Genomic DNA, 25,873 nt, shown 5'->3' with positions numbered 1-25,873 from the left:
GGATTGCCCCACCAAGATTTGCATGCTAAAATCGCCAGTGGTTATACATGTGTCGTTCTGTGTGTCTATCTTCCAGTGTTTTGTGGTGTGTGTGTGCATGTGTCTGTGCGTGTGTCTGTCTCTCACCTCCAGAGTGGTCAGCACAATCTTCTCCACAGAGGAGAAGTAGGCCTCCCACAGGAACTGGGTCTGCTGCCTCAGAGCTAGGATCTTATCCTGATGGATGGAGCGCACCGTGGACGGGATCTGGACGTGAGGAAGGGGGACACGGTTAGAGAGAGAGGGGATGACGACAGGGAGAGGATGGAGGGATGAGGGTGTAGCGATGACGTAAGACAACGCACCGTGATCAGTCAGCGGGGGGGGTCGAGGGAGGAAATAGGGAGGGACTACCTGAACTTGTTCAATAACAAAATGCCCGTTTCCTGTTTGCTACGGTGTGCCTTTAATGAACCCGACCCTGGTCCGAGAGGCCCAGTGAGTGGACTCTCTGACCATTCAATGACAGTCGTCAATCAGTTAACAATCAGGGAGAACCAATAGCAGTACAGGAGGGAGGCGGTGTAGGATTAAAGGGATGGGACGGGGTTGACGTGTCGAGTGTGTGTGTCGTACCTGCAGCAGGAGCCTCTCGTCCCCGATGACGGCCGCCGTGTTCCAGTTGATGATCTCAGAGAAGGGCAGCTCCCAGCCGTTACTCAGCATCACAGGCACACAGGCTGCCTAAAGACAGATATACACAAGACAGGGCTTTTAAAAGTATTCTCTCTCACACACCGTCTCCCTTCTAGAAGAGTGGAGAGCCAGCCTCAGTGGCGTGAGTCAGTGAACGAAGGAGAGAGAGAGAGAGAGACAAGTGTATACTTTCTATGGAGAAGTGTGTACTTATATTAGAGGTGATGACGGAGCACTTCAGAGCGTGATAGTAGATAGAGTTGGAGGTGGGAGTAAGTGCACTCAGTGAGGAAGTGTGCGACAGGTGTGAGGTAGCGGTTACGCGGAGCGAAGGGCAAACATGTACAGCAGTTGAGTGGTGAAGGGAAAGTGCATATGGAGCGGGAGGAAGTGTACTTAAAAGTGTGTGGTAAGCATGTGGTATAGGAGAGGTGATGAGTGTGTGAGTGTTCGGTGGTTGGCCAATACTTGGAGACGTATGGAGTGGGAGCACTTACAAGTGTGGTAATGAAGTGTGAATATAAGAGAGTGTAAAAGGGTTCTGTGATACTGGGAGGAGATGAAATGGAGTGGGTGGATGGGAGTAAAATGCACTTGCATTGTAAAATAAATAAATAAGAAAGTTGGTCTCCTGAGTGGCGCATTGGCAAAACGCCAGTCTCAACTTTAACAGTCAAGAGGCGATTCCGGGATGCTAGCCTTCACTGGACAGAGGAACTCTGCCTAGAAGGCCAGCATCCCGGAGTCGCCTCTTGACTGTTAAAGTTGAGACTGGTGTTTTGCAGGTACTATTTAATGAAGCTGCCAGTTGAGGACTTGTGAGGCATCTGTTTCTCAAACTATACACTCTAATGTACTTGTCCTCTTGCTCAGTTGTGGACCGGGGCCTCCCACTCTTTCTATTCTGGTTAGAGACAGTTTGCGCTGTTCTGTGAATGGAGTAGTACACAGCGTTGTACGAGATCTTCAGTTTCTTGGCAATTTCTCTCATGGAATAACTGTAATTTCTCAGAACAAGAATAGACTGACAAGTTTCAGAATTAAGTTTTTTGTTTCAGGCCATTTTGAGCCTGTAATCAAACCCACAAATATTGATGCTCCAGATACTCAACTAGTCTAAAGAAGGCCAGTTTTATTACTTCTTTAAATCAGCACAACAGTTTTCAGCTGTGCTAACATCATTAGAAAACCCTTTTGCAATGATCAATTAGCCTTTTAAAATTATCAACTTGGATTAGCTAACACAACGTGCCATTGGACAACAGGAGTGATGGTTACTATATATACTATACGCCTATATATTCCTTTTAAAACAAAATCAGACGTTTCCAGCTACAATAGTCAGTTACAATGTATACACTGTATTTCTGATCAATTTGATGTTATTTTAAAATGGACATAGAAATGTCCTTGTTTTTGAAAGAAAAAGCCAATTCTAAGTGACCCCAAACGTTTTGAACGGTAATGTATGTATCGTGATGATGATATATCGTCCCTGGCAATTCCCAGCCCTACAGCACAGGGATATAAAAAGGTGTGTGTTGGTCGAAGCCCACTGAACTGCAGTGCCTCCAGGTATCGTAGAGTCAATCTGTGTGTGTGTGTGTGTGTGTGTGTGTGTGTGTGTGTGTGTCCACTCACTTGCAGCGCCTCTAGGAAGCGAAAGGATCCTAGGCGCCTGCCCCGAGGCACCAGGCAGAAAGTGGAGTTGTGCAGCATCTCTCTGTAGTCATATCTGTGCAGAAACACAAGACATACATGGTCAGTACACATCACACACAGTCAGTACTGTACGTTACACACACACACACACAAAGTAGAGGCTGTCAGGTTTATCTCCTATAGTCGTACACCCTCAGGACCAAACATACAGTGCCTTCAGAAAGTATTCATACCCCTTGACTATATGAGATTTCCACACATGGATTGGGCATCCATTGTTCTTTAAAAAAATGATTCAAGCCCTGTCAAATTGGTTGTTGATCATTCTTAGACAGCGTTTTTCAGGTCTTGCCATAGACTTGGAAGTAGATTTAAGTCAAAACTATAACTCGGCCACTCAGGAACATTCACGGTTGTCTTGGTAAGCAACTCCAGTGTAGATTTGGCCTTGTGTTTTAGGTTATTGTCCTGCTGAAAGGTTCATTCGTCTCCCAGTGGCTGGTGGAAATTCAGACTGATTCAAGTTTTCCTCTAGGATTCTATCTGTACTTAGCTCCATTTCTTTACATTTTTATCATGAACAACTCTCTAGTCCTTAATGACAAGTATACCCATAACATGATGCAGCCACCACTATGCTTGAAAATATGCATGGTGGTACTCGGTAATGTGTTGTATTGGATTTGCCCCAAACATAACACATTGTATTCAGGACAAAAAGTGGTCTGTGGTTGAATCCGTGTTTGAAATGATTTGCTCGACTGAGGGACCTCACAGATAATGGTGTGTGACACAGGAGATGAGGTAGACATTCAACAACCATGTTAAACACTTATCGCACACAGAGTGAGTCCATGCAACTTGTGACTTGCTAAGAAAATATTTACTCCTGAACTTATTTAGGCTTGCCTTAAAAGGGGTTGAATACTTATTGACTGAAGTCATCAGTTTTGCATAAAAAAAATAAATAAATAAATAAATTCACAATTTAATCACAAAAAAAATCTTTCCACTTTGACATGGGGTGTAGTATTCAGGCCAGTGACAACAACAAAAAAAGCTTGATTTAATAGATTTTAAATCCAGGCTTTAAAAACAAAATGTTGTGGGACGTGAATACTTTGTATACACAGAACTAGCTAAGCTCACCGTACTGAACTGAATACACTGGCAGAAAAGATCACACACCCCAGTATACAGCAAGTCCCTCAGCTCCATCAATCGTATACAGGTACGGACAGAGGACAGACATCTCTCCATTACCGACACACATTTTTCGAGGGTTTCTCACCGCAGTGCCATTCCTCATCTCCCGCTTGCTCCCTCCCATCCCACTCCTCTACCTCCTCTCCTCTAAATCTCCAGTGAAGTGTGCCTTATTGCTATTCAAACAGAATGATCAACCCTGCCAGAGGTAATGAGCTGACTGACACCTGCTACCAAGAGGCAAGCTTCTGCTGCGGTGTCTGCTTAATGTGTGTGTGTGTGTGTATGTGTGTGTGTGCGTGTATGTGTGCTCCAGAGTGCAGGAGCGGTGTGTACACACCCGAGTGAATTCACACACTCAGGGTGGCAGAGAGAGTAGGTACACAGATGGGAGGATAATATGAAGATGTTGTTCCATTTCACACAGACAGCAGTTTAACCTCTACTAGGCCCAGGAGAAAGACTTTCTCTCCCTCTCCTGTCATCGGGAAGATCTCAACTGCATTTCCTTGATTCCCCTTCTCTCCTCGCGTCTTTTCCAAAACCCATTGGATGAAAAGGTCAGAGGTCCCTCCACTCTGGCCTTCTCATCCAATTGGTTTTGAGAAAGAGGTGGGGAGAGAAGAGGATGTGTGGGATCAAGGAAATGCAGTCGAGATCCTCCCATTGCCTTTGTCCAATTTTCTCCTAATCACATTTATGAAGCCCTTTTCTCGTCATCGGTTGTCACAAAGTGCTTTTCAACTCTCCTCTATTCCCTTTCTCCTTCCCATTATATTTATTTAACCAGGCAAGTCAGTTAAGAACAAAACGGCCTAGGAACGGTGGGTTAACTGCCTTGTTCAAGGGCAGAACGACAGATTTTTACCTTGTCAGCTCGGGGATTCGATCCAGCAAACGTTCTTTCAGCGGCCCAACGCTCTAACCACTAGGCTACCTGCCGCTACTACTGCAGAACTTGCGAGGGAGTGTGAGCGGTCTGAAGGCAAGTCCTTCGGGTTAGGAGGTTAAAAGAGTGGAGAGGCAGAAAATCATTTCTCATTTCGCACGGTCCAGACGGGGTGAAGGAACCCAGTCATTCTCTCTATCCCTCACCCCATTCATAATGCCATGAGTGGAAACACACAGTATGCAGTGGGATGATGGCCATTTACTGACACTACCAGAAGTGTGTGTGTGTGTGTGCGTGCTCACATCACATATAGGCTCACCTAAAGATGCAGAGGGCAACAGCCAGGGCACGTCTACTGCTAGGATTCAAAGCACACGCACACACACTCGTTCACTCTCGCCAACACACACAAGCCAACAACTAATTAGCCAGCGCACCGCACTAGTCAGTGCTGAAACTCCCATATATAACATAGTTATTAGCACATAACATGCGTCACACCCCCCCCCCCCCCCTCGGTGGCCAGGAGCGGAGTAGTGGACGACAGCTGCACCCCCAAGCATTGGCATTCCATCACCTGCCGATGGAGACAGACGGGACGCACGCATATTTCTGCACCAGCTGTCTCCCTGTACAGTGCTGCCTCCCTCCAGCCCCTCCCTGCCTTAATGCCATAAAATATCAATGAGACAAACTCTGACCTAAATAGCTGTAGCGTCTCCCTCCCTCCCTCCCGAGCACATCTGGTTTTTGGGTTAAAGATAAGATGTGCCCTTGGCATCAGGATATCAGAGGCTGCTCAGAGAAAGAATTTGTAAGCAAAGCCTCAGAATAAAGATGTACTGCGTCATATATACAGTATATCACGAAAGTGAGTACACCCCTCACATTTTTGTAAATATTTGAGTATATCTTTTCATGTGACAACACTGAAGAAATGACACTTTGCTACAATGTAAAGTAGTGAGTGTACAGCTTGTATAACAGTGTACATTTGCTGTCCCCTCAAAATAACTCAACACACAGCCATTAATGTCTAAACCGCTGGCAACAAAAGTGACATTTTCACTTAGGGGTGTACTCACTTTTGTTGCCAGCGGTTTAGACATTAATGGCTGTGTGAGTTATTTTGAGGGGACAGCAAATTTACACTGTTATACAAGCTGTACACTCACTACTTTACATTGTAGCAAAGTGTCATTTCTTCAGTGTGGTCACATGAAAAGATATACTCAAATATTTACAAAAATGAGAGGGGTGTACTCACTTTTGTGATATACTGTATATATATATATATATATATATATATATATATATATATATATATATATATATATATATATATATATATATATATATATATGATAGTCTGGTTTTAGCTTACAGATGTTGGTCAGTAAATTAACACAGCAAATGTTTGGTTTAAGTTCATGTCTATGCATTTCAATTGATTGAATGGAGTGCTGGATCTCTATAAAGGTCCACGTACGTAGCTAAAGTGAAGGATTCAATTGAATTTCTAGCCGGAGAAAAACTCCAACGCGGCTGTTGAAGTGAACGATTCAATTGAAGCCTTAGTGCGGCGGAAACTCCATCTGTAGCTCATTTATGAGCTGAAATGGCACGCTCGCCAGGGTGAAAAATGTGGTTGAAGCCTTGGCTGGAGTAACGGTTGCATTTCCATTGTCGTTTTCGTTGCACTTGCATTCAGTCGCATCTAAGAAGCACATTATTTATTATCGTGAATAGTACGGGACGTCAAACACGGGAGAACCAAGGACACAGGCGATTCCTCATGTGAGATTATCGCTAGTGTTTACAGAGCAATTGGTTCTTAGAGATTAACAGTAAGCACCTAACAAAATGGATGACTGCAGTGTGGCCGTCATGAGTACATGATGCATGGATTGCTAAGGCATAAGAATGTGAAAGTGTGCATTCTATTTCAGATGCACTGTATGTAGTTCTGTACCTGTCTATTAATGCTATGTACGATTTAATTTGATGTAGTTCTGTCCTTCAGCTGTAATTGTCTAATGTTGTTACTGAGTGGCTACGGATAAAGAGTTTTGTATCCGAATTTGGCTGCATGTAACTAAGGAGCTAAGAAGAACATGAAACTCGCCAGACTGCCTGTTTGTATCCGTAGGCACTCAGTAACATTATTAGACACTGGACCCCCCCCGTGCTCTACCAACTGAGCTACACGGGACTAGTATTTGTGTTTTGCTACGTTCCACCTCTGGCCAGCCCAACATTCTAAGCAGCTGAGCGTGTATCGCCTGGTGCCATAGTTATGCCATATATGCTGATATCGTGGCGAGACTCTCGTGTAGCTCAGTTGGTAGAGCATTGCACTTGCGACGCCAGGGTTGTGGGTTCGATTACCACGGGGGTCCAGTACGAAGATAGTATGAAACTACAAATTTACATTAGTGAAAGGGCTATTTCAAACAAACTGTTATTCACGTGTCGAATTTCACAGAGAAATGCTTACCTACAAGCCCCTAACCAACAATGCCGTTTAAAAAATATGAATAAGAAATAAAAGGAACAAGTAATTAAAGAGCAGCAGTAAAATAACAATAGCGAGACTATATACAGGGGGTACCTGCACAGAGTCAATGTGCAGGGCACCGGTTTGTCGAGGTAATCTGTCCATGTAGGTAGAGTTATTAAAGTGACTATGCATAGATAACAGAGTAGCTGTAACGGCAGTCGTAATCCTCCTCCTCGGACGAGGAGAGGCGAGACGGATCGGACCAATACGCAGAGTGGCTAGTTTCCATAGTGATTTAATAATTAACAACAACAATATGCGATACAAAATAACTACCGTGACAGTCCTGTGTGACGGAACACTGACACAAGAACAAACACCCACCAAACACACGTGAAACCCCGGCTGCCTTAGTATGATTCTCAATCAGGGACAACGATTGACAGCTGCCTCTGATTGAGAATCATACCCGGCCGAACACAAACATCCCAACATAGATAATCACACATAGACAAACCCACCCAACTCACGCCCTGACCAACTAAATAAATACAAGACAAAAGAAAACAGGTCAGGAACGTGACAATAGCAGCGGTGTAAAAGAGGGTGTGGGGGGCAATGCAAATAGACTGGGTAGCCATTTGATTAGATGTTCAGGACTCTTATGGCTTCAGGGTAGAAGCGGTTTAGAAGCTTCTTGGACATAGACTTGGTGCTCCGGTAGAGCTTGCCATGCGGTAGCAGAGAGAACAGTCTATGACTAGGGTGGCTGGAGTCTTTGACAATTGTTTGGGCCTTCCTCTGACACAGCCTAGTACAGAGGTCCTGGATGGCAGGAAGCTTGGCCCCAGTGACTACCCTCTGTAGCGCCTTTCGGTCAGATACTGAGCAGTTGCCATACCAGGCGGTGATGCAACCGGTCAGAATGCTCTCGATGGTGCATTCTGGTCAAAATTATTGTTAATTAATATCATCAACCCTTGAGTTTCTTTGCCCATGGGAGAAGTATATTTCAACCCCCCAGTCCTTTAGCCACACAAGTTAATCCTGTTTCCTGTAAACAATAGATCATATTCCTTATCTTTTAGCCAGGTAAATACTTAAAGTATTTTCTCATCTGCTAGACGATTACAATTATAACTGGCTATACTTATTTCACAATTTACAATAAATGAGATACAAGTTTCAATTATATTGACAGTACATAATATATGTTCGTAAACTTACCATTAAAAAAGTACCATAACGATTGAGTGTCGATATAGCAGTGCCATGGTATTTGCACTGGTACTGAGTAAACCTCAAATTGTTCTCTACTATTCCACCCGTTAAAACCTCCCCCCATCCCGAGTTGGAATGTCGTCCCAGTGACTGGCTTTTAGAAAGAGTTTTCCAGAGGGGCGGGCGGGGGCAGGGTGCGGGCGCAAACTCCTCATCTTTAGCCACGGCCTTAACGTTATGTGTAACGCCATGTTTTATGTAGAACCCAGGAAGAGTAGCTGCAGCTGGAGCCAACGGTGATCCTAATTAAAACACTAGACACAGAGATCCAGCTAGATAGACAGATCTGCAGCGGGCAGCCAGACAGGCAGGCAACTGGCGCTGGTGCCTTAACTACAGAGAGGTTGGAATGCTACAGGTACAAGTTGGTTGTAGATACAGATCTAGGATCAGCTTGGGGGTCACCAGTTTTACATTAGTTAAATTCCCCTTACTGGTTGTTAAAACTGATCAAGGATCAGCATCCAGAAGCAAGGACTGCCCAACACTGTTATAATAATGTCCTAAACAGTCATGACAGCTAGTGTCAGCTTATGACAACTGACTGATGGGTCCATCTCTGCAGATAATGCAGAGCATCTTGTGGGGGTTCTACCTTCCATCTCTTCTATCATGTCTCCGTGAAAGCCAGAGAGGAGTGGCCCAGACCCGACTTATCCACTGCTTGTCCCTTCAGCCGGCTTGCTGGGGCACTTAGCCGGGAACCAGTGACCCTGCTGAGGGGTACAGTAGAGCTCGCTCTCCTTTCTCCATCCCATTTTCCTTTTCTCTGTAACAGCAGCAGAGCTTTGTCATCCTGCTGACCTTGAGCTGCTGAGGAGGAAACCCACTGCTGAGCGAACCCGAGGAGCCCACAGGCGGTGTGTGTGTGTGTGTGTAAGAGGGATAGATAAAGAGAAAGACCATGAGAGAGAAGAGAAAAAAAGAGAAAGGGGCAGCATATGAGTAGGCTATTGTAAGGGGCGTAGTGCCTTGAGTGAAAACACTGGTAAATAAAGCCAACATCGCACAATCCTGAGAAAATATGATTCAGATGAGGAACTGAAAATAAGCCCTAATTAAATAATTTGTGTGTGTGTGTGTTTCACAGGTCTGATGCAATTAGGTGACCCTCTCAACCAGACCCACCAAGAACAACTTTCAACAGTTGCCATGGCAACCACCACTTCGTGCCTCCACTTAGTAGGGTGACTTAATTACATGTGTTCTGAACTTAATCCAGACGCACAAACATAAATAAATCACCACAGTTTAAAAAAAACCAGTGTTACCATTTTTTGTTTTGTTTAAAGAAACTCTTTCCGAAACAAAGATCCTTCCTTAGTCCTCCATTAGACAGGAGGGAGGGGGGGGAGCTTGCCTGGGCAAGACGCCAGCGGTGCACTGCCGTCAGGCCCGATGCAGTATGGGTATCCGACAGACTCTAGCTGTCGGAAACCCTCCCTCCGGGCCCGCTCGTTCTAAAGTGATGAAAACACAAAACCGCAAACAACCTCGATGTTCTCCAAAAACACTGAGAAAAGGATCCAATTAAGGACTTTCATGAGGCTGTTGTCACATTAGCCTAAGAGACCTCTAGTCTCTCTCCCAGTGTGTGTGTGCGCGCTGCGTGTGTAATTACCGTGTGTATGCGCTGCGTGTGCGTGAATTGCCCGAAGGGGGGCTGGGATGTGTCTTAGTCAGTCTGAAGACACAAAGACGGTGAGGACTGAAGCTGTGTGGCTTAATCGTAACAATGAGAGGGGATGGAAGTAACACGGCAACATGGAGGATTATGGCCACTGTGATATAGTGCGTCAGGCCTGGGAGCTAGCTGTATGCTCCGGTCAGACCTGGAGGCCGTGGGTGTGTGTGTGTGCGAGCGAAAGAGAGCGCGCGATAGTAAATTATTCAAGGCAAATGAGTGATCCAGTCAGAACGTGTGTGCATCTTTGAGAAAGCTAATTAGTATACAGGCTTATAGGTGTAGGAGTGATTAAGACTGAGCATATGGTGTGAGTGCCTGTGAGTGAGGCCGATGTGATGCATTCTACAGTATGTGACTGATTAAGACAGGCAGTGTACTTGTGTGCTGTATATCAGGGACATATGTTGGTGTGTGTTTGCACAAGAACGATTATCGCCGTCCATATACGTGTGGCTGTAAATATGAGGGACGGAGGCAGTGCGGTGTGACTGACTAGTGTGTTTGAGTGTGCATGCGCACACATGTCCCCGTAACCCCCAACCCGTGTTAGTGCTGAGCACTTAACCTAAATGTTGGTTATTTTGGGGTATTTAAACAACTGACCCAAGTCGGATCGATTATTTGAATTCCATTGTGTTACTTTTTCTCTCTCCTGTGAGCTCAATGCGCACATTGCATAGTTTCTCTAGAGACAAATCAGATTCAGCCTGAATTGTGCGATGTAGTAGGGAGTTATAGTTTCAAACAGGCCAATATTGTACATAGTTTAGGGCATAAAACGTGGTAATTAACTACAATGACCATAATCCATTGTGCATCTACTTTTTTCTTTATTTACCTAGGCAAGTCAGTTAAGAATAAATTATTCTTTACAATGACGGACTACCCCGGCCAAACCCTAACGACGCTGTACCAATTGTGCGCCGCACTATGGGACCACCAATCAGACGGTTGTGATAAAGCCTGGAATCGAACCAGGGTCTGTAGTGACACCTCTAGCACTGAGATGCACTGCATTAGACCGCTGCGCCACTCGGGTCTGTTTCTTTTACACCTGCTACAGAGAGAAGAATACGAGATGTTGTGATATAGAGAACAGCTGTTGCTTCGTGAGGTATCTACCTGAAAATACATGATCTAAGTGATTGATTGTTGGTATTCAGCAGCCATAAAAGTATGCCAGATTTACTTTGAACTACAAAATAGGGATTTTATCAGACAGCATAGGCAGCACTCTATATAGAGATGACTTGGAATTAAATAATAAAAAGTAATCAAATAAAACAAATGTAATGTACACAACTTAAATATTTTATTAAAGCAACGTGAATAAATTATAGTTAAGTGATAAGCAGTCACTACCATCATGGGACATTTATTGTTTTATTCTGTGTTACAGCATTCAACCCAAATAGTCGAAAACCGTGATAAAAAAATGAACAGAAACCGAACAGACCTCAAAAAGCACCAAGAGCTCAGCACTGCCCCCTGTACTCCCCTGGATGCCCTGCGGTGTGTGTCCGGTATTCTCTCCTCCTCGCTCCAGCACGCTCTCCTCCACAACTAATTCATTACCCTAATTAGGCCTCATTATCCAGCTTATGCTAGTTCCAATTAGCATCCTAGCATAACGTAACCCTGAGGTCCGCTTCCCCAAACAAACACACAGGCTGTGTGCAGAGTCCCATGACGGCCGTGAGGTCTGGCTACACACAGGGGAATCCGATTACGCTCACTTACAGTCGACTCCAGTAAGTCTTACTCTTTACTTACCAACTGACTTTCAGAGAGGTCTCTCTTTCTAAATAGGCAACAAAAAAACTCCCCTATTATGCATGTAGGAAGACACAAGACACTTTGTTCATCGAGTTATAAGAACCGACCATCAGTGTCAGTCACACCTAACTATAGTCATATATATATATATAGTTGTCTAAATGGTAATTAGCCCGTTTTGTTTTTACATTATAATTGTCTTTATTATGCAAACAAGTAATACAGTTTGGGTTATTGTCAGTACTCCAGGGAGAAAGTGGAAGATTTCTTGAGCAATCTGCAAATGATGGTGGCTAGCTAGTTAGCATTAGCGTGCTGTGACTTGACGGCTGAGTAACTCCAAACAAGGACTCAAAACCAGGACAGTTACCTCAGGAATGTTTGGTCAAGGTCTTAGCTAGCTTAGCTATGCTACCATAAAAAGAAACCTTGAATGTTTAAGCGTAGCTAGGAGGTAGTGAAGTCAGTGACACAGCCCGTATGGCATGCTAACTTCTAGACAGCCAAATGCATCAGTTTCCCACTTCTACCTCATACCCCCTCCCAGCATTTCCTCCTAGCCTACCATTCCCCTGTCACATGTGTAAGCCTGAATATTTGACAAAAACACCGATAACAAGGGTCCCTCCTGCCGAGATACTAATTCACTGTGACAGCTTTATCCAATGCAATTTTTTTCATTTTGCTCTCTCCGTTTTTTCCCTAGCCGTTTCCCACAGCAAACAGATTGAGGCAATTTTTCAGTTACATTTAGTATCTGCCTAGTACTCAGAGTCCCCAATGACGATCGCTCCCTCCAGAGGATAAGGGGGGACTTTTAGAGGGACTCTCAACTCCCCCCCAACACACTTCAAATCAAAGTTTTATTGGTCACGTACACAGTTTAGCAGATGTTAGAGTGGGTGCAGCAAAATGCTTAAAGTTACTAATGCACACATACGCAATATTCCCACAGCACCAAGACAGTTCACATGTAGTCTGACACGCACACAAACCACTTTACAGCCACTGCGATTGGCTCCTTGTTCGGGGCCCTGAGTCACATCGGAGGTCCAGACCGTCTGCAGACACACTGGAGACCAGCTGTGTCTCATACTGCAGTGCACTTCACTTCCAGATGGCCCTCACGGTGACGCTGTGTGTGTGTCATGCATGTGTGCGCGCCGTCCGTGAGAGAGACAGCCTTGGATTTAGACAGCACATGCATCGCCGCGGCCTCCTTTTAAACTCAAACATTTGTCAAGAGCTGCTGGAATAGATAGCAGAGGCCATATTTAGCCTTTTATCTGCAGCACACTAACCATATAAATATGGAGGGAAACACACACACTAACTCATGTGCAGAACATGGGTAGCTAGTAAAATCCCAGTGCATATGGCCCTGGTCCCATCTGCCTCTAGCGCCACTCCTCAAGAAAGGTGACTGGAAACCTAATTAAACTCAAATAACAATTCCCTTTAAAAAGGCTAAAACCACACACTCAGGGCCATATGCACCCCCCAGTTGCAGCACAGCATGAGATAAAGTACAATAAAACACAGACTCCCAAATAGAAAGATAAATGGGTGAATGAATAAAGATAGCCTGGGTCGGAGTTTGGATGTGGTGGGTGGCTGAGATCGCTAAAGGTTTCGGGATACGATGCCCTAGCATAAACAGTCACAGTACATTTGAACAGTAGTATTTAGAGTCGCACTCTCTTCAACACACACCAAGACAAACAATTCTGCTCTCTCTCTTACACTCCAACCCTAGCAATCATGCTCGGCGTGAGTCCGACATATCCAAAAGGTGAAGCAGCAAACCTTCACATTGTATAACAGAGGAGAGCTGCACAGGGATAATGCCTACAGAGTGAGGGTGAATGAGAGCAGAGTGCTGGCTGGCTGGCTGGTGTTTTGAAGGGCCCATTCACTTGCAGTGCCTCCAGGAATCAAAAGGGGTGTGTGTGTGTGTGTGTGTGTGTGTGTGTGTGTGTGTGTGTGTGTGTGTGTGTGTGTGTGTGTGTGTGTGTGTGTGTGTGTGTGTGTGTGTGTGTGTGTGTGTGTGTGTGTGTGTGTAGTTGAGAGGCTTACAAAGTACCAAGACACAGGAGCAACATGAATCATAGAACGAGAGGAGAAAAGACGTCAGCATGACAATGGTTCAATTAAAAATGACTCAGAAAAAAAAAATCTAATTCAATACAAAATGCTCCCACTGTTTTTATAAAGGACTTAATCCGGATGTGAAAATGTGCGCACGTAGCCCTTACTTTCGCATAGGTCTGAATGAATCATGCATTGGGGAGATTAGTGGGAAAATTTGAGTTATTCCCACAGACCTCAAGCTAGGACTTAGGATTCGACCCTAAGAGAAAGGGGTCATTGTTTCTCGTCTGTTGATCTGACTAATGCCACTAGAGAAGGTGGCCTTTGGCTACAACCAACACATCTTAGTCATGAGCCTGGCTAGCCGTCTGGTCTCATATGACCCATCTTAGGGGCTGAAGCCTGGGTGGAACCTAGGGTCGGGTCAGTGGGGTCAAAGAGCACTCTGGTCCCTAGCCCAAAAAACAAAAAGGCAGGGGGTGGTGGTAGTCTGAACGGTGTTGTTCGCTTTGTGGCTGTGTGTGTGACCCCCCCCCCCCCTTTAAGCCCGAGGTGAGAGCAGCCCCTGGTGTAGTGGCGCCGTCTGAGACGAGGAGAGCTGTACGGGGAACAGCTGTTCCTGTGCACTCGACGGCGAGGTCAGGGGGAGAAGCGGCCGTCCTGCAGCTGTGTTCTCAGGGCGGCTGGGACCCAGAGGAGAGGGCCTGTTCACAGACAGGGCCAGGAGAGGGTCACACGAGAGACAAGAGAGAGATGGCAGATACAAGAAACCCACAGTCCCACACACAGACCAAAACAGAACCACCCAAACACAAAGTAGCTAAATCTACAGTGAATCTCCCTCACACTCAAGAGACTAGAATGAAAGACCCAGCAGCACACAGGCCAACATTGCAGTAAAACAACCTTGCCAAAACTAGGCTCACAGGCAGGAACTACAGTGGAAGTCCAGAAAGTAAGTCTCCAAAGAAAGATCTTTCATGCAGAAACCTCAGAAAAAGAGATTATTTGACGAGAAACACCTTCCGCACAGAAACCACAAAGAAATAGCTCATCCAAAGATAGAAGCCCTTTGACTTCTTTACAGGGGTCTAGACTAAAGAAGCGGAAGAACTGTATGTCCCGACCTTGTGTCAGACAAACCTACTCAGAACAAGAAATCACCGAACTTCGTCACGCTTCACTTTGTACCCAAGTTATAATTAAGAGGGCGCATTTCAGACTGAACCGACTGTAGATTGAATCATCAAATCCCAATAAGGATTGGACGGAGAAGGAATGTGTTTAACATTGAATGAGAAAGGGAGCTTGAATGCTAGCCTCGACTTCCAGCGATGAACCCGCTAAGGCTGAAGAGAGAAGACGGGGGCGGAGAGTCAACAATACAGACGACTAAGTAGTCTCCTAGCAACCTGTTTCTGATGGACCACAGAGGCTTACTTTGTCTCACTTGCAGATAGACGGGAGTGTGAGACAGACGGCCCCCATCCCAAATCGATCCCGACTCCTAGCCCTTATAATCTAAGAGGATTGGAAAGGAAGGCCTAAGCAATACGGTAATAACTCTACTTTGCTCTCTGATCTGCTATAGGTGGAATTCGAGGATACATTGCATCCCTCGCAGATCTTCAGAACTGCATAGGGGGTAAGGGCTAGGGGGTCAAATCGGTATTAAGCAAGAGATGGAGGACAATTGATGTTTGACATATGCACTAAATATGTAATAGACCATCAAATATAGTAGAAAAGCATTAAACTAATAGGCCAGAGGTCATGACACCGTAATAGATTGGGATCTATTGGTCGCATGAATCTACACTCCTGAGGTTGGGTTCCGATCGCACAGTTGGCTGGAAGCGTGGTGCCAACACCACCAGAGTTGTGGCTTTGATTCCTGCACGGGTCGCAACTACTGAATGTGTGACTGGACCGTACGTCGCTTTGAATAAGAGCACCAGCTAAATGACCGTATTGTAATTTAAATTCCTGAAGCAGAGTCTATTCCTGTCGCGGTGTCGCATAGGAACCTCCTGGGAACCACGGCTCCTAAACCCAGTAACTGGACATACTAAATTCTCCTTCAGGGCTGCGTCCCATTTCACCTTTCATTCAGCACGCCAGAGAGTATTTTTTCCCCTGCAGTGTGCAATCAAGCAGAGTTTACCTTTGGAATCGACAACGGAGGGATATTGTTGCCAGAGAGCCATGACTTCAGTCACTCAGAATGCAAACTTCTTCATTTCAAAAAGGGAGAAGCTGAAGGCGAGTTGGTCGGGAAAAGAGAGAGATGGCGTAAGGGAAGGGGGAAGAGAACGAAGCATTAATAGTGGCAATTACACCGCGACTACCTCTGTTTGCAAGCAGCCCATGCAATTCTCAAACACTACATACGGATTTCTCTTTGTGGGGTACACACACACACACACACACACACACACGCACTCAGTCCTATATCTTAGACACTCATCTTGAAAGCATAATCTTGGTCTTTCCCCCTCACCGTGGTGAGGAAGAGTAATCTAGTGCTTTGATCCGTCTCAGCGAGAAGCTGTCGACTCCTATCCAACCATGTAATTCCCCCGAATGAGGTGTTTGATGGGCCGCCATTGTTAGCCACCCCCTCTGACAATCTGCCTCTGAAATTCATAACGTCACCAAGGCACTAAGAGCTCAGCAATGTCCGTCGACTAAGTTAGCACAAGCCACTGGAGAAACAACTCAGAGAGCAAGTAAACCATTGTCTCTCATAATAGGCCTGGCTAACTGCTTTGGCTCCAACAGTGACTGTAATTACCATTGTAATAACAGCTAATGGTAATGCTAATCATAACAATAGAGCAACGTGAAGAGAAAATGGTGCTTGCAGGCCCAGATGCAGTTTAGCGCAATTAGGCTAAGGGAAATAACTGGGGCCCGGCCTCCGTCGGTCGACTCCGTCTTACCAGGCCCATCTTCTCTGCTTTCACTCCCTTGGCTTTGAAGTCAAAAAAGTCAACTCGACAAAACACAGCCGCTGATGTCCGAGGATAATTCAGTGAGAGCGACTGACACGGACGTGACACGGGTGGACAGATGGCTGAGAGAACAGCAAGCCATGATGACATGACAGCAGAACCTTTGATGGATGGGTAAATGCCAAGGAAAGAAACCCTAGAACGAGTCTCCTACTAAGCACTGTCAGGTTTTAGTAGAATCGTAAGAGTTTCAGCTATGATAGGCAATGAAAATGGCAGGTTAAAAGGTATCATCAGTAACGACACTGCGAGAGCTCGCACCCTCCACTTTAACTAGCGCTCCTATCGAAAAAGGCAGCGCAAGTCCCGGGAGTCCCTCTGTGCAAAGCTGACGCAGTTCAAAGGAGTTGAAACCATTTACAGCGCCGAGAAGGCTTCTTCTCCCTCTTTCTATCTAGATCACCCGCTCTCCCTCTCTCTATGATTGACCTTGGGTTAAACGCATTTAAAATTAGAGCTCACAGGGATCGGCACGCCCCCTCCTGCTCTTTCGAGCTCAAAGCCGAGCCCGCTGGACAGCCATTTCTCACATGCGTGCCGGAGCTTCCAACCGTCAGACCACACAAGCTTTCCTCTCTTCAGGCTTCGCAATCAAACATAACAGGGCCTCGATCGACTTGCCAGGGCTTTCGAGCTGAAGAAGTGTTTCCCACACACATGCGTAACATTGGTATACTACAATACACGGAAATGTCACAGAGGAGTGAACAAAAAGGCCGACACACTCCTGTAACCCGCTGCCTCAGACAATCATACAAGATGGTACATCTCAGGCATTGTAAGCCACAGCTTTGAAAAAAGGTACCGCCATCTTGGAGATTTCCAGTATACAAGCCAGCGACGACCTATTTCACATATGGGTCACTTGGGTCAGTTAACAGCGCAATGTGTGCTTTATTGTTGCGTCGCCGACATTGAGAATAACCAGCAGCCATGATTAGCAATATACACTGAGCCATAAAAATAAATATCTAATCATGAGAAACTGTGAGGTACCTGTGAGTATCACCAATGGACCCCCCACCCCACCTATTACACATCATGATGATTGTAGGTTTTCTAAAGAAAGCCTGTGCACATTGCCTACTATGTGCTTGGATAAAAAGACAACGTAGCAGAGACAAAACCACCACCGGCACTAAGTATTAAATTGAAAAAAGGAAGATTTAAAAGCAAATGGAGAAGAAAAAAAGCACAGTCGGTAAAACCGAAGCGATCTAATTTCCAATGCAACATCTGGGGAAATAAAAAGTCAGAGATTTATATTTAGAGACTCCGGGTATTTCATTCTTTCCACAGAGGAGCTGAACTGACAATGGAGGCATGTGAAAACCTGCACAGAAAAAGGCAGAACCAAGCGTTAGCATAAGCGCTAACGCTCTCCGGTTACCCGTGTTGGTGGCGGGGGGGGGGGGGGGGGGGGGGGGGTTGTCTGAGGCGTCAGAGAGATCTCATTAGTGTCTTTATGAATATTTGCGTTGGAAACTCCTCCGAGGAAAGCTTCATGGTGAGACTTGGAAGGAAAGAAAAAGATGGATTCTCAACTTGGAGGCCCGATCCCCAATCAGATAATAATCACTCCTATTCTACTATCGTTAGCGACAAATTGCAAAAAAAAATCTAACACCACAAGAAGTAGACTCAGGAGAAAGCAGAGGCATAAAGGAAAAAACAGGCCCTAATTAAAGGCTGAGAAAGCTCTTGGGGTAGCTGCTAGGCCTATTTCCCTTCCACTTTATCTCGCTTTAGGTATTTTCTGCACCCCTCGAGTAGGCACTAAGGAATAGAAGAACGTGATTAATGCTCGTTTCAAGTGCGGCTCCGTTTTTTCCCCGCGGCATTCGCATTTCAACGACGACAAACTCTTAACCTGGCAAATGAGGAGTACGGATTCACCTTCACCACCAACTCAAAAGGGATGTGGATCTCACTCAGCTCCAGCCGAGGGACGTTTCAACTGACATCCATCAACGGCTGTTACTGTAGCAGCGCTGCACTGTCAACAGGGTCGGCCCGCCCATTAGGCAGGATTAGGGTGGAAGATTGACGAGGGCAGCTTTTTCTGAGCTAAACTGGCCAAGAGGCACACCAACAATATATAACACCTAACATAATTCTGCCCAAAACAATGAAAACTTGTCCATGCCCAACGCGCCCCTCCAGTGTACTGATGGAGAGACGATGCGCTGCAGCGCCCCACCAACACTCAAGTAACCTAACATAAATCATATAGCCGAAAGAGAAGTAGCCTGTGGTTTTTCTGTAGCCTTTCATCATGCACGTCCGTGTCACTTTATCAAATAAAATGCGATTCAACTTTCACACACACACGCGTTCAAAGGTCACTTAGAAATATCCTTGTTTTTGAAATACATTTTTTTGTTGCTTTTGTCCATTAAAATATCAAATTGATCAGAAATACACTGCAAACATTGTTAATGTTGTAAATGACTATTGTAGCTGGAAACTGCAGATTTTGTATGGAATATATACATAGGCGTACAGAGGCCCATTATCAGCAACCATCACTCCTGTGTTCCAATGGCATATTGTGTTAGCTAATCCAAGTTTATCATTTTAAAAGGCTAATTGATCATTAGAAAACCCTTTTGCAATTATGTTAGCACAGCCGAAAACTTTGTGCCGACTAAAGAAGTAATAAAACTGGCCTTCTTTAGACTATTTGAGTATCTGGAGCATCAGCATTTGTGGGATTGATTACAGGCTCAAAATGGCCAGAAACAAAGAACCTTTCTGAAACTAGTCAGTCTATTCTTGTTCTGAGAAATTATGTCTATTCCATGCGAGAAATTGCCAAGAAACTGAAGATCTCGTACAACGCTGTGAACTACTCCATTCACAGAACAGCGCAAACTAGCTCTAACCAGAATAGAAAGAGTGGGAGGCCCCGGTGCACAACTGAGCAAGAGGACAAGTACATTAGTGTGTCTAGTTTGAGAAACAGATGCCTCACAAGTCCTCAACTGGCAGCTTCATTAAATAGTACCCACAAAACACTGCTGGCCTTCTAGACAGAGTTGCAAAAAAAAAAGCCATCTCTCAGACTGGCCAATAAAAATAAAAGATTAAGATGGGCAAAAGAACACAGACACTGGACAGAGGAAGATTGGAAAAAAGTGTTATGGCCTCAAGTTTGAGGTGATCTCAACCATATTGAGCTGTTGTGGGAGCAGCTTGACCGTATGGTACGTAAGAAGTGCCCATCAAGCCAATCCAACTTGTGGGAGGTGCTTCAGGAAGCATGGGGTGAAATGATTTCTTAGACAAAAGCAAAGTTTGAAGGACACAATTATTATTTCAATAAAAATCATTATTTATAACCTTGTCAATGTCTTGACTATATTTCCTATTCTTTTTTTTTGCAACACATTTCATGTATGTTTTCATGGAAAACAAGAACATTTCTAAGTGACCCCAAACCTTTGAGTTTGTTTACACATACAAAATATCCTAAAAACAGGACATATAAGGACAATATGGAATGAAATTAGGCTACTCATTTCCGTGAGTCTCACTCCATGGTCTAAATTGTCATGAATCAGTGATTTCAATTGTAGGCCTATTCATACATTTTTGACAAGCTGATCATAGCGAAGAAGAAAAAAAAACACTTCTGCATTTCCAACTGTGTAAACACATTGATTCCCATTGCAACTAGGCTCAAAATAACTCCTGATAAACTTGGGTAGCTGATATGCAGATCTTAAAATAGCCGAAAATGATTAGTCTTAAGCCTAGAATAATAAATGCAACTGCCTGCTTCACAAACGGTACAACATAAAATTGCATTGCGGGCCGACACTGAGGCTACACTATTCTAGTTTTGTGAGGATAGGAGGAGGGCGGACATTTTGGGGTCTCGCCTAAGGCGTCAGAATCAGGCCCGACTGTCAAAGCACCATCTGGCTGCTGTCCATGACATGGAATGCAGTTGAATTTTTTATTACATAGGTATTCTCTTGCACACTTGTAACCATGCGGTGTAGAAGAATGAGGGCTGAGGAGAAATTCTTTCAATGATTCAGTTTTTCCTAGTTTGGATGCTGGTCTGGACGAAAAATAGGTCAATGCTGATGACCATTTTAATTATAAGTTTAGAAGCCATTTCATTCCATTCCTCTCACAATGATAATTGAGCTTGACTAAGCATATGGTTTGTATAAGTGAGTGGAGCGTATGTTGCCTGATGAGGTTTTGTGCGCGCGACTTACTTGCGAGCGGTCTGTAGGTAAATAGGCCGAGCTGAACTAAAAAGTTTCAATTCAGGTGGGCTGGCCATGGAGTTTAACTAATGTGTGTGTGTGTGTGTGTGTGTGTGTGTGTGTGTGTAGGCCACAGAGTTTAGTTTTGCGTCTGTGTGTGTGTTCATGTCTGATTATCCGCATCAGTGAGCATTGCTAAAAATTGGACCCAATGATCCCAGTCAGTTTTTACAGACATACTTTCAACATCCTGGTGAGTTGTCCCATTCATGACTCCTAGTGTTTTGACAACAATGACTTTAAATGACCTTGGCAGATGTCTAATCCGAAGTTCTACAAAATGGTAAACAATGTGAGCTCATCTTTAAAAAAGGACGTTTAAACTGAGCAACGCCACACTCAGCAGCATTTATTAGAGCAAAATGACCCTTTTCGTTGTAAGCGTCAGTAAAAATCAGCCACACCAGCTAAACTTAAAATTGGCTCATCACTCATCACTAGCTTAATCCCAGCCACCACGAACCCCAGTGATGGGTACTCATAGTTAGCCAGCCACGTATATCCCTCATCAAGACAACAGTCTGCATTCACTGTCCTGCATTACCACCCCGACTGTAGAAAAGTACAGATTTCCTAACTGTGATGATAATAGCCAAAATCATCAGGAAAGCTCACCAATGCTAACCATCTTCTTTATGCAAATAAGGAGGGTGAACAAAAATGGTCGGGTCATTCGCAAGCAAAGCTCGATTGCTCAATCAATGTCAGGTTCAAAAATCCAAGACATCGCCCCGAGACCCAGAATTCAAAACGGCCATATCAAAATCTCTGCTTACAAAAGACTCGGACGGGCCCAGCACACCTCTCCACCTCTGGGAAGACGGACAGATCCTAAAGCGGCGTTGTCTGGCTGCCGTCTTGCGAGGCCAGAGAAGAAGCTGTGTATGCTGTTGGTTACTAGGTCCCCCGCTATAGTACCCTCTCAGATACCCATCGGCCTAGCGTTTCTCCGTTTGACAGACAGAGGGCTCATTCTAAAGCAAAGCCCTTTCTCTGTCACCACACACACACACACACACACACACACACACACACACACACACACACACACACACACACACACACACACACACACACACACACACACACACTCTGCTGGCACAGCTCCAAATAAAGGCGGTCGGAGCGGCTTCCCTTGACCCAAAGTCTCCTATGGAGAACAGGAAGGCTTTGTAGAGGAGGGACGGCAGGGCGGTGGCAGTCAAGGAGACTGAGGCGAGAGAGGAAACAAAACAATCTAGACACCAAAAGACAGACACACACACACGCCATAGGGGATATAACTGGGTCTGGGGATCTTTAAGAGGACTGTCCACGTTTTGAATTGGCTTTTGAACAGGGTGATACGACTGATGTGATTCGATTACTTAATAGTCCTAAGCCCGAGCTACGCATTGATTGTTGAAGTGAGAGGAAAAACAACTCCAACTGTGATTTGATTATCAATGAGGACCGCTAGCTGGTGGTGGTAATGTAAAGCGGTGCTCAGGTTACTCAACATGAACCAATCCTTCAGCCGTGTTGTAAAAAGCGGCTACCTGACAGAAAAGGCGCTCTGCTTCGGTTACTAAAGAGCAGTAGCCTATATCCCTAGCTGTGATTTGGTTACTTAACGCGGGACACCAGAGCACCGCAGTCAGAGCTGTCGCTATGGAGGGAGAGTAGTCACTGGCTTTTTATTCATGAGTCCCTTGAGGTTACTTATCGGTGAGCACACACGCCATCAGACGAGCACTCCATCACACACGGCCGCAGAGGGGAGCAGTGAGAGCCTTCGTACGTGTTGGCTATGTACCCAGGACATACATGATGACTCCCTCTTCAGCTGGCTAATACTGTGTTAATGCACACGTCTGTGTGAACTCGGTGGTTGGAGAGTGAAGGGCAAACACTCGCCCTTTTAGCTAATTTTCTGTCTCAAGAAGATAAGTGTGACATTCTGGCTTGTTGGTTGTAGAGGCGGAGGTGAAATGGATGCTTGGTTTTATCAGCGCGTAAAAGCACTAATGCCAAGTACGCATCTTTAAACAGGAAAAAAATGACATGAAAACATACTCTTCCTCAGTAAGGAACACAAACAATTGCACGTGAAATATAGGCTCTATTAATTTATCAGCCATTAAGTCGTCTTACTACTGTCCTCAAACCTTCCAGAGACGACGGAGCAAGTAACGCTGAACCCTGTCTCATCTCCATACTTTTCAAACTGGGCCTAGTCACTTACAATTAGGATTATTGGGCTGACGCCAAGACAGTGTGGCCTAGTACCGTGTAGTGGGACAGGCCGACGACAGCTCAACAATGCTCGACTGACAGGAGTTGACAAGCGCTCTCCCCTCAGCAATACACACAGGAACTGCTGACACTGGAGTAGGGAGGACGATTAAGTGCCTCATACGGATAACTACGGCAGCCCGCAGACATCAAAACGGAATGCAGGCTCTTCCTGAGACTCAAACGGCGATAACTGGCAGAGTGCAAACAGTGCTTTAAAATGTTGTTGTGCATAGCAAATTTGAGCGGGCAATATTAAACGCTCGAGGCGCGTGTTACAGTTTGGAAGGGAAGACAGAAGTGTTAGCGCCCTGCACTCATACTTTCCCACATTCCCCTTTTAGTCTTTCAAAGGAGAAAAAAAAAGACTTGACGGCACTCGACTAGCAAAACAGCCTTAGCTTGACGCTAACACACACTAACCTAGGTCTACAAGGCAGGTAGTTCCCAGCTAGTAGGGCAAACAACCTGTGGAATAATTGTAGAGCACAGCTGAGGGTGAACAGGACACAAGAGTAAAAGCAGGAGCGTGCAGCTCTCTCCGAACGACACTGCACTTTCGCCACTTTGTCTGACTGATGAGTTCAAAGAGCTCATGGTAATAGCCTGTCTCTAACGTCCTCCAAAACCATACATCTTTCCAAGCAAGAAAAATGGGAAAGCAATCAGGTGGCAAGAAGGGTGTGTGTGTGTGTGTATAAGAAAATTAACATGTGAACCTACAGTTGAAGTCAGAAATGTACATTCACTTAGGTTGGAGTCATTAAAAAAAGTTTTTTCAACGACTCCACACATTTCTTGTTAACTATTGTTTTGGCAAGTCGGTTAGGACATCTACTTTGTGCATGACAAGTAATTTTTCCAACAACTGTTTACAGACAGATTTCACTTATAATTCACTGTATCACAATTCCAGTGGGTCAGAAGTTTACATACACTAAGTTGACTGTGCCTTTAAACAGCTTGGGAAATTCCAGAAAATTATGTCATGGCTTTAGAAGCTTCTGATAGGCTAATTGACATCATTTGAGTAAATTGGAGGTGTACCTGTGGATGTATATCAAGGCCTACTTTCAAACTCAGTGCCTCTTTGCTTGACATCATGGGAAAATCCAAAGAAATCAGCCAAGACCTCAGAAAAAAATAGTAGACCTCCACAAGTCTGGTTCATCCTTGGGAGCAATTTCTAAAACGCCTGAAGGTACCACCTTCATCTGTACAAACAACAAAAACACAAGTATAAACACCATGGGACTACGCAGCCGTCATACCGCTCTTGTCTCCTATACTTGAACGTACTTTGGTGCGAAAAGTGCAAATCAATCCCAGAACTGCAAAAGACCTTGTGAAGATGCTGGAGGAAATAGGTACCAAAGTATCTATATCCACAGTAAAACAAGTCCTATATCGACATAACCTGAAAGGCCGCTCAGCAAGGAAGAAGGCACCGCTCCAAAACCACCATAAAAAAAAGCCAGACTACGATTTGCAACTTTTGGAGAAATGTCCTCTGGTCTGATGAAACAAAAATTTAACTGTTTGGCCATAATGACCATCATTACGTTTGGAGGAAAAAGGGTGAGGCTTGCAAGTCGAAGAACACCATCCCAACCGTGAAGCACGTGGGTGGCAGCATCATGTTGTGGGGGTGCTTTGCTGCAGGAGGGACTGGTGCACTTCACAAAATAGATGGCATCATGAGGGAGGAAAATTATGTGGATATATTGAAGAAACATCTCAAGACATCAGTCAGGAAGTTAAAGCTTTGTTGCATATGGGTCTTCCAAATGGACAATGAGCCCAAGCATACTTGCAAAATGGCTTAAGGACAACAAAGTCAAGGTATTGGAGTGGCCATCACAAAGCCCTGACCTCAATCCTATAGAACATTTGTGGGCAGAATTGAAAAAACGTGTGCGAGTAAGGAGGCCTACAAACCTGACTCAGTTACACCAGCTCTGTCAGGAGGAATGATGGCCACTCCAATACCTTGACTTTGTTGACCTTGCAGCTGTTCAGACACAATAAAGCGTTCCCCCTTGTCTTAAAGTTATCAAAGCATTATGGAGAGCGGCCTGGGAGGGACACAAACTCTTTGGCTGGAGCCGGAGTGAGTGAGGCGCAGGCAGCCAAGCTTTGGGCTTCGGCGCGGACCCTCCAGGGGCAAATCAATGCTGCATTTCTGTGAGGACGTCTGAATCGATCGGCCCTCTCGTTTTTGACTTTCCCTCATCTCACTCCTCCGTTTCGTCATTCAAGGAACGATCAAGTATCGCCTTAGATCTGCTGAGCCACGTCGGGTCGTTTACAGAAAACACGCATGGTTCTGGGTCCTTAGCATGCATATTAGGCTGTGTGTGTGTGCGCCACCACCGTCACACACTCTCAGGCAGTGATTGACAAAGACGAAAGGCCTAATCAAAAGCACAAAGCCGCCCAGCGTCCACAGAGTGTCCTTCAACCATCATTCCCATAACAGCACGTCAGACCTGCCAACCAACCTGCTTCCACACCGAGGAAGAATGCATTAAA

At 45.1% G+C, this 25,873-nt stretch overlaps 2 protein-coding genes across 2 annotated transcripts in view; one reads left to right on the top strand and one right to left on the bottom strand.

Moving 5' to 3' along the window:
* Window positions 1–9,425, top strand: part of LOC129831346 (mediator of RNA polymerase II transcription subunit 30-like) — a 123,126-nt gene extending 113,701 nt beyond the window's left edge. Inside the window, exon 5 of the mRNA XM_055894678.1 lies at window positions 9,307–9,425. Within this exon, the coding sequence (XP_055750653.1) occupies window positions 9,307–9,312 (6 nt within the window). The 3' untranslated portion in view covers window positions 9,313–9,425. The remainder of the gene's footprint in view (window positions 1–9,306) is intronic.
* Window positions 1–25,873, bottom strand: part of LOC129831344 (exostosin-1b-like) — a 104,788-nt gene that overhangs the window by 38,160 nt on the left and 40,755 nt on the right. Inside the window, exons 2-4 of the mRNA XM_055894674.1 lie at window positions 2,317–2,410; window positions 616–723; window positions 127–246 (exon numbers count right to left, since the gene is read on the bottom strand). Coding sequence (XP_055750649.1) covers window positions 127–246; window positions 616–723; window positions 2,317–2,410 — 322 coding nt within the window. The remainder of the gene's footprint in view (window positions 1–126; window positions 247–615; window positions 724–2,316; window positions 2,411–25,873) is intronic.

Source organism: Salvelinus fontinalis, chromosome 32 (assembly GCF_029448725.1).
Source record: "Salvelinus fontinalis isolate EN_2023a chromosome 32, ASM2944872v1, whole genome shotgun sequence".
In the NCBI taxonomy this organism is placed as follows: domain Eukaryota; kingdom Metazoa; phylum Chordata; class Actinopteri; order Salmoniformes; family Salmonidae; genus Salvelinus; species Salvelinus fontinalis.
This window is presented reverse-complemented; position numbering and strand designations above follow the sequence as displayed.